The sequence below is a fragment of the Trachypithecus francoisi genome, unplaced genomic scaffold (genome assembly GCF_009764315.1).
Source record: "Trachypithecus francoisi isolate TF-2019V2 unplaced genomic scaffold, Tfra_2.0 Lachesis_group7, whole genome shotgun sequence".
NCBI classification, from domain to species: Eukaryota; Metazoa; Chordata; class Mammalia; order Primates; family Cercopithecidae; genus Trachypithecus; species Trachypithecus francoisi.
The window spans coordinates 16,163,893-16,177,600 of NW_022681472.1; the positions used below are offsets into that span (position 1 = coordinate 16,163,893).

Consider the following 13,708-nt stretch of genomic DNA (forward strand, 5'->3'; position numbering starts at 1 on the left):
GGCGTGTAAAGAAGAGTGGGCAAAAAGAAAACAAGAATGAGGCTTATGTGTTGGAGTGAATTTCAGAGAGAAAATAGTAACTTGTTTTTTTCTGGTAATCGTCAAGAACAAAATATTTTCTTGTTTGTTCGTGGCTTTTATATAGCTAGAGGACATTGCAGTTACTGTCCCGACAGTGACCATCTGTTGAAGTGAAAAGACTTCAAGCTGTAAGTGAGTGCACACTTGTTTCAAGTTGTCTTTGATGTACACACTTTCCAATGTAGTACCAGCCGTACATTAATTTAGGGTGGAACCAACAAAGTGTTTTAGGTGGTCATAACCCATTTCCAGTTAATTTTTGGATTGATGTTTACAAATCGGGTATCAAACATTAATTGATAATCTTGAAAATTTAGCTATGATGTCAGAAGGTAGCAGTTGCCTTCCTCCGCAACACTCTTCCCACCCTCTTTCCTTCAATGTTGCCACAATAAAATGTCAAGACAATCATATAGGAAAGATGTTTGCTGATACTATTTTTGAATGAAATATTATTAGTATAAACTGGCTGCCAGTTTTAAGAACCTGAATCATAACAAAGAGCTGAATTAATTAATTCAGCAGTAGCTTTTGTCAGGTAAGAAAGAATGGATTTTTTTTTGGACTGTTCTTTTTGGTGGTATAAAAAAGGCAAAAATTATTTTTTTAATCTCTGAATAAATTTAAAATTAAATTTCTCTGCAAATTTGACTGAATTATTTATATTAAAAAAATTTTAACTGAAACCCAAACATATCTGATGTTTATTTTGTCAAAATGGTTATTTCCTTTTTGAAAAGTATTCATTGGCCATTAATTTGTTTTAAATGGCTAAAATACTTTATTTATATTATTGTGAATTTTAACTTAGTATGGACAAAAAATAGTTGACCAGATAACATAAGAGTAAAATTTATTTCTGAATTTCAGAGCTTATGGTATATTGTACAACAAGAACACACTCGAAAGAGACCTAATGTAACATGTGCACTTAAATCTGTTTCCCCTGTCTCTTGGGGGGCTTGTCCTGAATCTAGAACCTGGGTTTCTAAATTTCATGTTTTAAAAAATATTTAACTTTATTCAGGAACATTCTTGCTAATGCTCTTAAACAGCATTTTGCTCTTTACTCTTACATTTATTTTCCATACTTAAAGAAAAATTGTGAATGTTATCTTTTCATTCACTTTAAAAAAGGTGTGAGGACCAGGCCCCCTTCATAGGAAGTCAGTGTATTTTGTGGAAGGCATTAGAGCTTGGGAAGACATTAAGTGACTTTAATCTGTTCTCAGTAAATTATTTGTTGATTAATAATTAACAAGCTGTATTTCTGCATTTGACCATGCCATAAGGTAATTTCTACATGCAACCTTAAAGTACAGATAGGATTGCACTTTTGTTACATCTGTGCTTGTTGCAGCAGTACCATGTGAGAGGCTGTGGTTGCCTGTCCCACTAACCCAACCTTTAAAGCCTCTGTGAGGTTTGTGTATCCCCATCTTGTGTATAGTTAGTTCACATGTTAAAAACTAGTGGTAGGAAGGTAGTTTTAAGTTTCTGGCACAGTTAAAGTCTGGGAGACAATCCCATTAAGATGAATGTGTGTGTTTGTATTTTCTAAAGAATAGTTAAACACATCCTCCACCTTCAGAGAAAGGAGCTGAACACAACAGCTATGTCCTGATTAACCCCAGAGGCAGGAGGAGGCCAGACCAATGCTGTGTAATTCTAGTTAAGCCACCTAAGCAGTTGAAGGAAGCTTAGCCTGCTGCTTCCTGAATAAGTGTATGTCAGGCAGGGATGTGGTGGGGCATCTTTCCTTAGGAAGATGTCATATTCTTGAGGCCTCTTGCCAATGTACCCAAGTCTTTGGACCAGCAAAAATCCATGTGCGGCTATGAGGGAGAAAAGAAGGGTTTAAGCATCGAAGTCTTGTGTCAAACACTTAAAAGTTTATTTGTTTTTAATTTTAAAAGGTTTGGATAGTTCAAGATAGAATTTTTGTATCTTAGGAAAAATTACCAGATGAGAATGAATATGGAGGGAGATTTAGAGATTACAATAGATGTATGCTTAGGTCCCCAACAGATATTCTGAGAAATTATCCTGGAAGTAAATTCCTCTTTTTGTAGTTCCTTTGCCTGTATTAATATGCAATTGTAGACCCAAACTACTACTGCTCTTACGCTGTAATTGTTAGGACTCTATTCCTTTGTTTTTTCATTTTGGAACAGATTTTGTTGTTTGTGTTTATGTTCAGCTAGTAAACATTTCTTCATTTCTTTAGCAATTTAGGTTCCAAATTTTTTGTAGGTATTTGGCCCTTGGCTTGTTTCTGCCACTTCTGGCCTGACAGTCTGTTGTTGAAATTCCGTTTTTACAGACAGCAAACATTTGTTTGTTGAAAAATGTGGTTTTCCCCCTAAATGCCTCAATGTGTTATGCTTAAAACTTTTATCCCTTTTGTGCATCCACAGTTTTGTATAGACCCAACTATGAGTAAGTGGATGGATTCTTGTTCATAAGCAGGAGTTTGGTGTTCTGGTTCCTACAGTTTGCAATGGGTTTTGAAAGCAAGTTCATTGTTTTTGGTAATAAAAACCTTTTACAGCATTCACGTTATGCTGTCCAATCTCTGCAGGTGCTGAAGAGAAAATTTTGGAAGAGTTTAAAGAAACACACAATGCAGAGTCTCCAGATTTTCAGCTCCAGGCAATGATCCAGGCTGCTGGCAAGCTAGTGCTGATTGACAAGCTGCTGCCAAAACTGAAGGCTGGTGGCCACAGGGTGCTTATCTTTTCCCAGATGGTGCGCTGCTTGGACATACTGGAAGACTACCTCATTCAAAGACGGTGAGGGCCGCCATATCAGAATAATAAAAAGGAAATCTAAAATTACCTTCACAGGGTTCCAAGCAGTCCACCTGAAAGTGGTATCTATGATAAAGGGATAGAATGGGGAAAATGTATCACATGTCATTTTTAAAACTATAGATGTACATGATTATTTTATATGATGACTACAGGAGGACATTGCATACTTTTTAAGGCAATTTTATTTCCCCATTGCCTTTATTTGAGTAGGGGAGAATATTTCTTACTTAAAATTGAAATTATTTGTTTTCTTACTGTTATAGGTGTCAGTTGTTTTTAGAATTTAGCTATTTCCCTGGAGAGGAAGTAAAATAAAATTTAATCCTTGGTCATTCAATCAATTATATAAAAAACTCCAATAAACCCTGTTTGCTCTGAGATTAGTTCTGTTAAGTCATATTAGTCTTTTAAATATATATTCCATATTGTAATAAAAATTTAACAAAAGGAGCAAGTATGTTGTCGCTGTGTGTCAGGCCTCCTTGTTCACACTGATGATTTCTAGGTACCCATATGAAAGGATTGACGGCCGAGTAAGAGGCAACCTCCGCCAGGCAGCTATCGACAGATTCTCCAAACCTGATTCTGATAGGTTTGTTTTCCTCCTGTGTACAAGGGCAGGAGGTTTAGGCATTAACCTCACTGCTGCTGATACCTGCATCATCTTTGATTCAGACTGGAATCCCCAAAATGACCTCCAGGTAAATGCACAAGGAAGTCCTGATGCCTTTAAAAAAGAAGTCATTCTGCTTACTATGACAGGGAGTCCCAGTCAGACCCATAAATTAATGTTGCGTTGTCACTCAGGCTGTGTCCTATGATTCAGAGCAAGTAACCAACTAGTAACCTGTTGATTAATAATGTGAGAAGAAATTTTTTAGTTTTAACCTTCTTCTAAATGGCACTTCTATTTATTGGCACATAGATAGGGTCTTAGAACTGGCAGTTGAGTCTTGTCATTCGTTGGTAGCCGTCTTAGCTCAGGTCTCCTTAACATAATACCATAAATTGGTTGGCTTAAACAGCAGACATTTATTTCTCATGGTTCTGGAGGTTGGAGGTCCAAGACCAGAGTGCCAGCAGAGTCAGGTTCTTGGTGAGGGCCCTCTTCCTGGTTTACCGACAGTCGTCATCTTGCTGTGTCCTCACCCAGCTTAACGAGAGCCAGCTCTCTCGCCTCTTTATATGAGCACTAATCCCGTTCCTGAGGACTCCACCCTCATGACCTAATTACTTCCCTAAGGCTCCACCTCCAAATATCATCACAATTGGAATGAGGGTTTCAGCATATGAATTTGGTGGGGAGACACAAACATTCAGTTCATTGCAATAACTATTAATTTCATTTTTCTTCCAGGCTCAGGCTAGATGTCATAGAATAGGACAGAGCAAATCTGTGAAAATCTACAGGCTGATTACAAGAAATTCCTATGAAAGGGAAATGTTTGACAAGGCTAGTTTGAAGCTGGGGCTGGATAAAGCTGTGCTACAGTCTATGAGTGGAAGAGAAAATGCTACCAATGGGGTAAAACCACCCTTGCCCAAACCATTCATTTGTTCTGGCACTTTTCTTTATTTAACTAATTGTAAGAAATTACTCAGCTTTTGATTATTTTTCGACCTCAATATTTTAAGTGTATTTTGTAACACTTTCCTTTGTTATAATTTAGGTTTATTCTCTTTGAGAAAAATGCAGCATTTGTTTAGTCTACAAACCTCTTAATTCTAAATTATTTTGAGTATTTTAAATATTTCTCTAAAACAGGTACAACAGCTTTCCAAGAAAGAAATAGAGGATCTTCTACGAAAAGGGGCCTATGGTGCACTCATGGATGAGGAGGATGAAGGGTCTAAATTCTGTGAAGAAGATATTGATCAGATCCTCCTACGTCGAACCCACACCATTACCATTGAGTCGGAAGGGAAAGGTTCCACATTTGCTAAGGTGTGAATCGATCTGAAGAGGCCAGGTTTTCCATAGAAACGTAACAGAGCTCATGTGAAAAGTACCTTGTAAAAGTGCTTACAAGATGCATTGGGAATTAATCAAATTAATCATTAACTCCCTGTGGAACCCCTGGCACATGAAGCTTTCCTTATGCTTTGGTTTCTCTTCTGTGTACCTGCCACTGGTATTTGCCCTCACCTTGTCATCCTTGTATCTACTTCCCAGCTCCTGAGGCTAATCCCTCACTTGTGTTCTTGACTCCATCCTCTCCACTTCTGAGATCCTGCTCCATTGGCATCTTCCTTCTCTCCCCAGATTCTGGTTTCTGAAACAGCCTATAAGAATGATCAACTCACTCCTTTAAAAACACCTGTCCACTATTTTCCCCTTTAACTCTGTCTCCATACATAAACTCTTTTCAGAGCTAAAATCCACACAAACGTAATCTACTCTAGCTGTCTCTACTGTCTCCCTTTCTACTTATTTTTCAGCTTTTTCAGCTTCCAGCTTGCACGCATTCCCTGCCTCTCTATCAGAGCTGCTCTGGCCAGGGTCACCACTGAGTACACCCAGTGGTTCCACTTGAGAGCCCCTTCTGAGGTTTTGCCTGCATTTTGTTCTAGCCATCTTACTGAGGCCCACTCTGTAGTTTTATTTTTAACAGCTTTACTGAAATGTAATTAACTGACTATACAATTAACCTGTCTTAAGTGTACAATTCAATGCCTTTACCATATTACAGACATGAGCACATATTACCACAATCTAAGTTTGAAACATTTCCATTACCCCAGAACGGTCCTCTTTCTCATTAGCAGTCATTCCCCATTCCTATCCATACCAGTCTCCCATATCTGGAAAGCATGAATCTCCTTTATTTTTCTACAGATTTGCCTTCTCTGGACAGTGGACAGTTCATATAAATGGAATCATATGATGTATGATCTTTTGTGTCTGACTTCATTCACTTAGCATAATGTTTTTCAGGTTCATCTGTATTGTAGTATGAATCAGTAATTCATTCCTTTTTATTGCTGAACAATATTCCATTTTATGGGTGTACCACATTTATTTGTTGATAATGGACATCTGGGTTGTTTTTACTGTTGGTTATTATGAAGAATGTTGTTATGGATATTTGTGTACAAGTTTTTGTATGGACTTGTTTTCATTTCTCTTGAGTATATACCAGGAGTAGAATTGCTGGGTCCTATGTTAACTTCATGTTTGACCCTTTGAGGAACTGCCAGACTGTTTTCTAAAGTGACTGTACTATTTTCCTTCCAAGTCAAATAGTAAGAAGTATAGATGAGGATATGGAGGAAATGGAACTCCATATCCTCCCCAATACTTTTTATTATCTGAGTTTTTAGTTTTAGCCATTCTAATGGGTGTGAGGTCATATCCCACTCTTGTTTTTATTTGCATTTCTCTGATGATATTGAGCATCTTTTCATGTGCTTATTGGCCAGATGTAGATCATCTCTGGAAAAAATTCTATTCAAGTTCTTTGTTCGTTTTTTGAGTTTCTTGTTATTAATATTTCAGACTTAAAATATGTTCTGTATGAAAGTTCTGTATTAATATGATTGCAGATATTTTCTCCTACTCTTTTCTTAATAGCATGTAATTTTAATGAAGCCCAGTTTACCATCTTTTTCTTTTATCACTTGTGTTTTAGTGCACTGTCAAACCCAAGCTCACAGAGATTTATGTTTTCTACAGATTTGCCTACTCTGGACAGTGGGCAGTTCATATAAATGGAATCGTATGGTATATGATCTTTTGTGTCTGACTTCATTCAGTTAGCATAATATTATTCACTAGCGTAACTTAGATTCCAAGATTTATAGTTTTTAACTCTTAGATTTTGGTCTGTGATTCCATTTGAATAGAGTTTTGTGTATGGTGTGAGATAGGGGTCCAACCTTCCTTTTGCATATGGCTGTCCAGTTGTCCCAGCTGCTGCAATCTGGAAAGGCTCTTCTCCTGTGGGCTTTGAGACCCACATCTTCTCCCTTACATCTTTCAGCCTTATGTCAGATTATTTTCTCAGAGCTCACAGACACCGTGTATTCAACATGTGCACAGCCAAACTTACCATCCCTGTCTCTCCCCCTACCCCTATCTCTGTTTGTCCACCTGACTGACATCATTCAGATGCCTGAAATGGATGCTGAGGTTTTTCCTGGCTTCCTTTTTCATATTTCACATACACCCAGATTCTGACTCTATTAATTTTGCCTTTTTTATTTTTAGGGATGATGTCTCACTGTGTTGCCCAGGCTAGACTTGAACATATGGCTCAAGTCACCTTCCACCTTCAGCTTCCCAAGAATTTTACCTTTTAAAGAATATGTTTCTTTTTTTAAAATTTTTTTGTTTTTATTTATTTATTATTTATTTATTTATTTTTTTGACAGAGTCTTGCTTTGTTGCCCAGGCTGGAGTGCAGTGGCGCAATCTCGACTCACTGTAACCTCTTCCTCCTGGGTTCAAGTGATTCTCTTGCCTCAGCTTCCCGAGTACCTGGCATTACAGGCGTGCACCACCATGCCTGGCTAATTTTTGCATTTTTAGTAGAGACAGGGTTTCACCATGTTAGCCAGGCTGGTCTCAAACTCCTGACCTCAAACCATCTGCCCACCTTGATCTCCCAAAATGCTGGGATTATAGGCATGAGCCACCACACCTGGCCTAAAGAATACGTTTCTAAACCACCCTCTTTTCTCCATTTTGTTATTTCTTCTGTAAATTATTACAGTGGCCTCTTCTGCTGTGTTCTGACTTCCATGCTCCAAGCGTTGGTATAACCTTTCCAACTTGTGACTCTAGATATGATTGTGTCCATAATGAGATTATTCCCAGTTTCAAATAGTCCCTGGTTCCCTCGGAATAGAGTTCAAACTCTGTTAACAGCACATAGAAGACACTGCTTGACCTAGCTTCCCTCTCCCTCACCAGCTCGACCTCTGGCTCTTCTTCCCTGACTACCCTTTTCCCCTTTACTCTCCTCTGTGCCATGGCACATGCTCTGCTGTGAACATTTCCACATGCTTTCCTGTTTTATGAATGTTTTAAAATGGTTCAGGCATCATTTTATGGAAGAGCCTTTTCTTCTCAGTTTCCAGCAATGCCCTGCCTGAACCAGGTTAGGGGCCCCTCCTCTGTATATCACTTGCACTGGTCTATACCTTTGCTCCCTGTCATTTATCATGCTGCAGTGTAATTCTTTGGTTTGGTCTCAGCCCCTGGTCAGTGAGTTGCCTGAGGGCCAGTCTGTCATTCTAGTCCCATCTACTGTAGTGTCTAGCACAAGTGGAGGAACGCACAATATTGGAGCAAATGGAAAAACAAAAGCTGCTTTACATTCTACTTCTGAGAAAAACCTCTCAAAGTAACGCATTTCTTTTTTCTCTGTAGGCCAGTTTTGTTGCATCTGGAAATAGGACAGATATTTCCTTGGATGATCCAAATTTCTGGCAAAAGTGGGCTAAGAAGGCTGAATTGGATATTGATGCCTTAAATGGGAGGGTGAGTAAGAAGTCCCATTCAAACACCTATCTGATCTAAACCAAGAGCCACTCTTTCAGAAATTTCAAATGTATCTCCTCTTTTGTTAGAACAACCTGGTTATTGATACTCCAAGAGTGAGAAAGCAGACCAGGCTCTACAGTGCAGTGAAGGAAGATGAGCTGATGGAGTTCTCAGACTTGGAAAGTGATTCTGAAGAAAAGCCCTGTGCAAAGCCACGGCGCCCCCAGGATAAGTCACAGGGCTATGCAAGGAGTGAGTGTTTCAGGGTGGAGAAGAATCTGCTTGTCTATGGGTAAGTAGGACTCACTACGTAAGGTGGAATTTTGTTCTAATGATAGTTAGAATTCCCAACTGGTATAGAGCTATATTTGTGTTTGAATTTGTGTGACACCCCTTTGCACAGTCAAATGAATGCTTCTGCAGTACCTTTACAGGGCTTTGGAGCCATTTGGTTAACATAATCTAAGTTGTTCAGATGCTTCTGGATTCAGAGGTGAATCCAGTTAGGGTGCTTGTGTGTACCTTAAGGAATTATGCCAGATCCAGATTTACATGTTGATTATTAATAAGAACAAAGTGCCAAAATTACAAAATCTTTTCTCACTTTGCAAGCTTTGCATAAAATTTGTGACTGTCATAAGCTTTTAATATTTCTCTTATAAAAAATTGTCAAAGGCAGTAATCTCACTTGTTAAATTCTTCCTTGCAACTCATGTGAACCATGAATGGTCATTTGAACTTTGTGAAAGTGTTGTATTTTTCCTGCTGGACTACAAGTGTCTGAAAGGCAGGATCCATGTCTAATTTATCTCTGAATCACTGTGATGCCCGAAGCAGTACTTCGAATGGCAGGGTGCTCAGTAAATATCTGAATCGGTCAATAAGAGTTCTCTAGCAGATTGTGGGACTATAGGCAAGTCCTGTTAAAAAAACAAAACAAACTGCTACTAGAGTAACCTTTCTACAGATCTGATGACGTCCTGTCTTGGATGATTTCTTCCAATGGATTACCATTAGTTTCAGAGTAAACACAAACATATGCTGACATGGCATACAGAGCTCTTCTAGGCCCTTGTCTTCTGTTGGTTCTTTCCCACGGGCAGTGCAAGCTTCTGTGGGAAAGGACAGACGGCTTCATCTCCTTCAATGCACCACGCTCCATCTCATCTGTGTCTTTGCACAAGCTCTTCCCACTGCCTAGAGGACCCCCCATGTGTACCTCCACTGGGAGGTGACCTGCCTCCCTTCTGCTCTCTGTGGGTGTCTGATGCAGGCATCAGCTTGTGCTCTGCAACCAAGTCTGGCCTGTACTTCCCATCACACTCATCATGTTGTTTACGATTTTTGAGTCACCTCCCTCTTTTGCTAGATTCTGTTTGCAGCTCCTTGAGGATGGAGGTTCCTTCTTTGTGCCCTCAGTGCGTAGTGCAGTGTGAGCAGACACATAGTGCTGATAAATGCTTGTTCAACAGAAGTCCATCCTCATTATCTGTGGAAGCTGGGCATCCTCTCTTGTCTCTTCTTACATGGGGCAGAGACTCACACCCTGCCCCCCAAAAGCCTTTTGCTACCCTTGCCTGCTGCCCTGTTTCAGCACAATCATCAGATTTGAGAGTTCTGTGGGTAACTTTAGGAATGGAACACATAAATAACTCCTTCAGCTAAGAAGTGAGCTTAGCACAGATTGTCTTTCAGTCAGGCCCTTCCCTCTTCCCATAGTCATCACTATGTACTGAACACCTATGTGCTGGTCACTGTCTAGGATCCTCTCAGTCACTTGGGGTAGAGCGCTGAGCAAGACAGTCATGGCTCAGGCAGGCAGGTGAGCAAGCAGAAGTGGTGCAGACTATGACAATACTGTGACAGGGAAGCACTCTGCTGTAGAGCATAGAACCTGTCAGCTCGTTGTTAAGACACAGCTCCAGTGTTGTCTCCCCACCTCTGGGATTAGGAGAAGTGAAAGGAGGAATTCCACAAAAAGTCACACAGCCTGTGACTTGGTGGATGTCACAAATCAGCCAGGGTAAGAGGGAGTGCTGGGGTTTGGGTAGGGAAGGGAAGTGAGATCCCAGCAGACAGAGCAGTGTGTTCCAAGGCCATCAGTGAGAGCTAGCCTTGTGGTTGGAGAAACTTCAAGAAGTTCACAGGAGCCAGAGAGGACCAGGGAGTGACAAGAGACCAAGTCAGGGTGAGAAGCAGGGCCTGAGGGAGGATGTGAGCTGCTCTCTGCTCCAGACACAACTCTCAGTCTGCAGCGGAGGGGCTGTTCATACCATGAGCACTGCCTTGGTGGCTCAGTCTACTGTCGCCTGGGAGAAGACATGGCTCAGACAGCACCTGCTGCTGCCTGCCCCCGTACCTGATTGTTGTGTGGTCTTATCCCACAGCTCCCAGATGAAACAGCACAGCACTGTTTAGCCTGGGATTATAACACGAAACAGGCAGTCAGGCCCCATGGCATGTTGTCTGTTTGCTTCTGTCTTCTGTCCATAGTCCTTTCTCCCACTCATTTCTCATCAGGACCTGAGGGTTGGCAGAACATCTTGCCTGTGAGGGTTCTTATGCTTGGGGTTATTACTCCCCGTTTCAAAAGGAACCTCACAACTTTTCAGAATCTTTCACCAGTGACTGTGGCATCCCCTTAGAGGTGGGTCGATGCAGCCATATACTGCTCAGCATCACATCCTTGATTTTGGGGTAGTCACACCTTTTATCTTGAGTTGCCTTTTATCTCAGATGGTTGGTCAACATCAAAATGTACTAATCATGACAGTGTGAAGCAAAGTCCATAATTTCCAGGCCCTCGGTTGAATTCATGTCCTGAAAATTGCGCTGTTGCAGCCTGCATGTACCTGGAAAAGCCAGGATTAGCTTTGTGGTCGTTATTCTTGTGGCAGTTCAACTCATGTGCTTAGGAGCAGTGAACTGAGGGGCAGCTTGCTGTGTAAGGGAGTATTTTTAACTCTTGCACCCTGGATTGCTTTCCTATCATCCAGTGTGAATTGTTGCTAGTTTTGACCCAGGATTTCCCAACACTGGTACCTGACTGTTGAAGTAAAGCCGTAAATCAAAACTCACAGACACCTCTGCATGCTGAATATTTGCTTTGCAGTTGGGGACGGTGGACAGACATTCTTTCCCACGGACGCTATAAACGCCAGCTCACTGAGCAAGATGTCGAAACTATCTGCAGAACCATCCTGGTATACTGCCTTAATCATTACAAAGGCGATGAGAATATCAAAAGCTTCATCTGGGATCTGATCACACCCACAGCAGATGGCCAGACTCGAGCCTTGGTCAACCATTCTGGTAGGTTTCCACCATGTTGTTTGTGCTACAGGGTCACAAAGCCATCAGGATCCTTTGTGACACACTGTTGATAAAGAGATGTGACATACACCCCATATTTCCCTGCCTCGTGCATTCCCTGCCTCTCTGCCATTGACACTATAATTGGAATGTAAAAGGCTTCTATTATTATTATGATGGTGATTCTAGGTTTATCAGCCCCTGTGCCAAGGGGAAGGAAGGGAAAGAAGGTGAAAGCCCAGAGCACACAGCCGGTGGTGCAGGATGCCGACTGGCTGGCCAGCTGCAACCCAGATGCCCTGTTCCAGGAGGACAGCTACAAGAAACACCTGAAGCATCACTGTAACAAGTATGTTATTAGAGGGTGGACCTGGAGAGTTTAATTCCCTTTTTATTCTTTAAAAAATGCATGCAGTCGGCCCTTCACGTCTGCAGATGCAGAACTCGCAGATTTGGAGGGCCAACTGAGGGACCTGAGCATCTGCGGATCTTGGTGTCTGAGGGGGGTCCTGGAACCATACTCCTGCGGATCTGGAGGGACAGCTCTGTTATTAAGACTTTTAAATGATGTAGTTGTTGCCTTTGCACAGCCTTACCATTTTTCTTGAAATGTGGTGTCAAGTTACAGGAGAGCATACGTTTAGGTGACTGATTATTTTTACACTTGATCTTAGCCAAAAGGCCGAGAAGCGATGACTGATTATTTTTTAACATGGTAAGATACACAACACAACATTTACCATTTTTACCGTTTATAAGTGATCAATTTGTTGGCATTAATTACACTCACAATACTATACCCGAAATGTTTCCATCATCCCAAATGTAAATACTGTATCAATTAAACAGTAACTTGCCTGGCCCCTGGCAATCACCATTCTATTTTCTGTTTCTATTAGTTTGTCTGTCCTATATGTCTCCTAAGGGGGATCACAGATTATTTGTCCTTCTGTGCCTGGCTTACTTCACTTAATATTTTCAAGGTTCATTTGTGTTACGGTATCACAATTTCATTCCTGTTTATGGCTGAATAGTATTCCATTGTGTGTATATGCCACATTTTGTTTGTCCCAGTCATCTATTGACAGACACTTGGGCTGGTTATCATGGCTGTTGTGAATAATGGTGCTATGAACATTGTAGAGGACTGGTTTTTAACCAGTATCTGTTAGATAATTGTAGTCAGCGTTATATGATCCCACCTTCAACTAACTGCGTACAGTGGAGGGAGGACTGGGGAGTTCATGTATTATTTTTTGCTTAATATTACCTCTGTTGCTGGGTCCATTTTTTCTGCCTATGAGCTTAGAATCATGTTTCTTACCTTTATTTCCAAAAACTAATTATAGATAATTGAAGAATACTGAACCTAAATTTATTTCATTGCTTGGAGTTCTGTTAACAGTTCCTATTAAACTAACATCTGCATATGTTGTTTCCTTATTCTGAATATGCGTTTTTCCATATCACTAGTTCAGGCAACAATGCTACTGATCAGCTCTATGTCCTAGCTTCGTGTGACCTTGAGCAAGTTATTCAGCCTCTTGAGGACTCACTTTCCTGGTGAGTCCAGTAGACCTCGGCAGCAAGATCTCAGCTGGATGAGGCAGGATGTAAATAAGTATGCATTTATCTCTGTAAAAGTAGCAGCAACAAAGTCTGAACACATAATACTGGCAGCGTGCCAAGCGCTTTCTATGGATTATCTGTTTGAGTTGTCTAAGATTAGTATGACTTTTATCCCCATTTAACTGACGAGGAAACTGAGACTAAAGTTGAGTAACTTCCTCAAGGACCCTCAGCCAGTTAAGGGGCAGAACCAGGTTTGAACCCAAGTAGATGAGGGCAGCCTCAGGTCGGAAGTCTTCTCTGCTCCTCAGAGCTGTGGTGAGGCTCCAAGGCATCTTCAGAACCATTACCTCCAACCCTTTTGGTATCTCAGAAACTTGGTGGTTACTGCTGTGGCATAAGAGTGCTCCCTAAAATCCTACCCCACTCACACTCTTAGAAAATGTCT

General features: G+C 40.9%; 1 protein-coding gene across 7 annotated transcripts in view; it reads left to right on the forward strand.

The window, feature by feature from the left end:
* The window catches only part of CHD7 (chromodomain helicase DNA binding protein 7), a 189,815-nt gene that overhangs the window by 156,145 nt on the left and 19,962 nt on the right, over nucleotides 1–13,708 (forward strand). For all 7 annotated transcript variants that reach the window (XM_033203496.1, XM_033203500.1, XM_033203499.1 and 4 more), the window contains 8 exons: nucleotides 2,663–2,873; nucleotides 3,400–3,595; nucleotides 4,252–4,419; nucleotides 4,660–4,839; nucleotides 8,266–8,376; nucleotides 8,466–8,671; nucleotides 11,492–11,691; nucleotides 11,881–12,040. In XM_033203496.1, coding sequence (XP_033059387.1) covers nucleotides 2,663–2,873; nucleotides 3,400–3,595; nucleotides 4,252–4,419; nucleotides 4,660–4,839; nucleotides 8,266–8,376; nucleotides 8,466–8,671; nucleotides 11,492–11,691; nucleotides 11,881–12,040 — 1,432 coding nt within the window. The remainder of the gene's footprint in view (nucleotides 1–2,662; nucleotides 2,874–3,399; nucleotides 3,596–4,251; nucleotides 4,420–4,659; nucleotides 4,840–8,265; nucleotides 8,377–8,465; nucleotides 8,672–11,491; nucleotides 11,692–11,880; nucleotides 12,041–13,708) is intronic.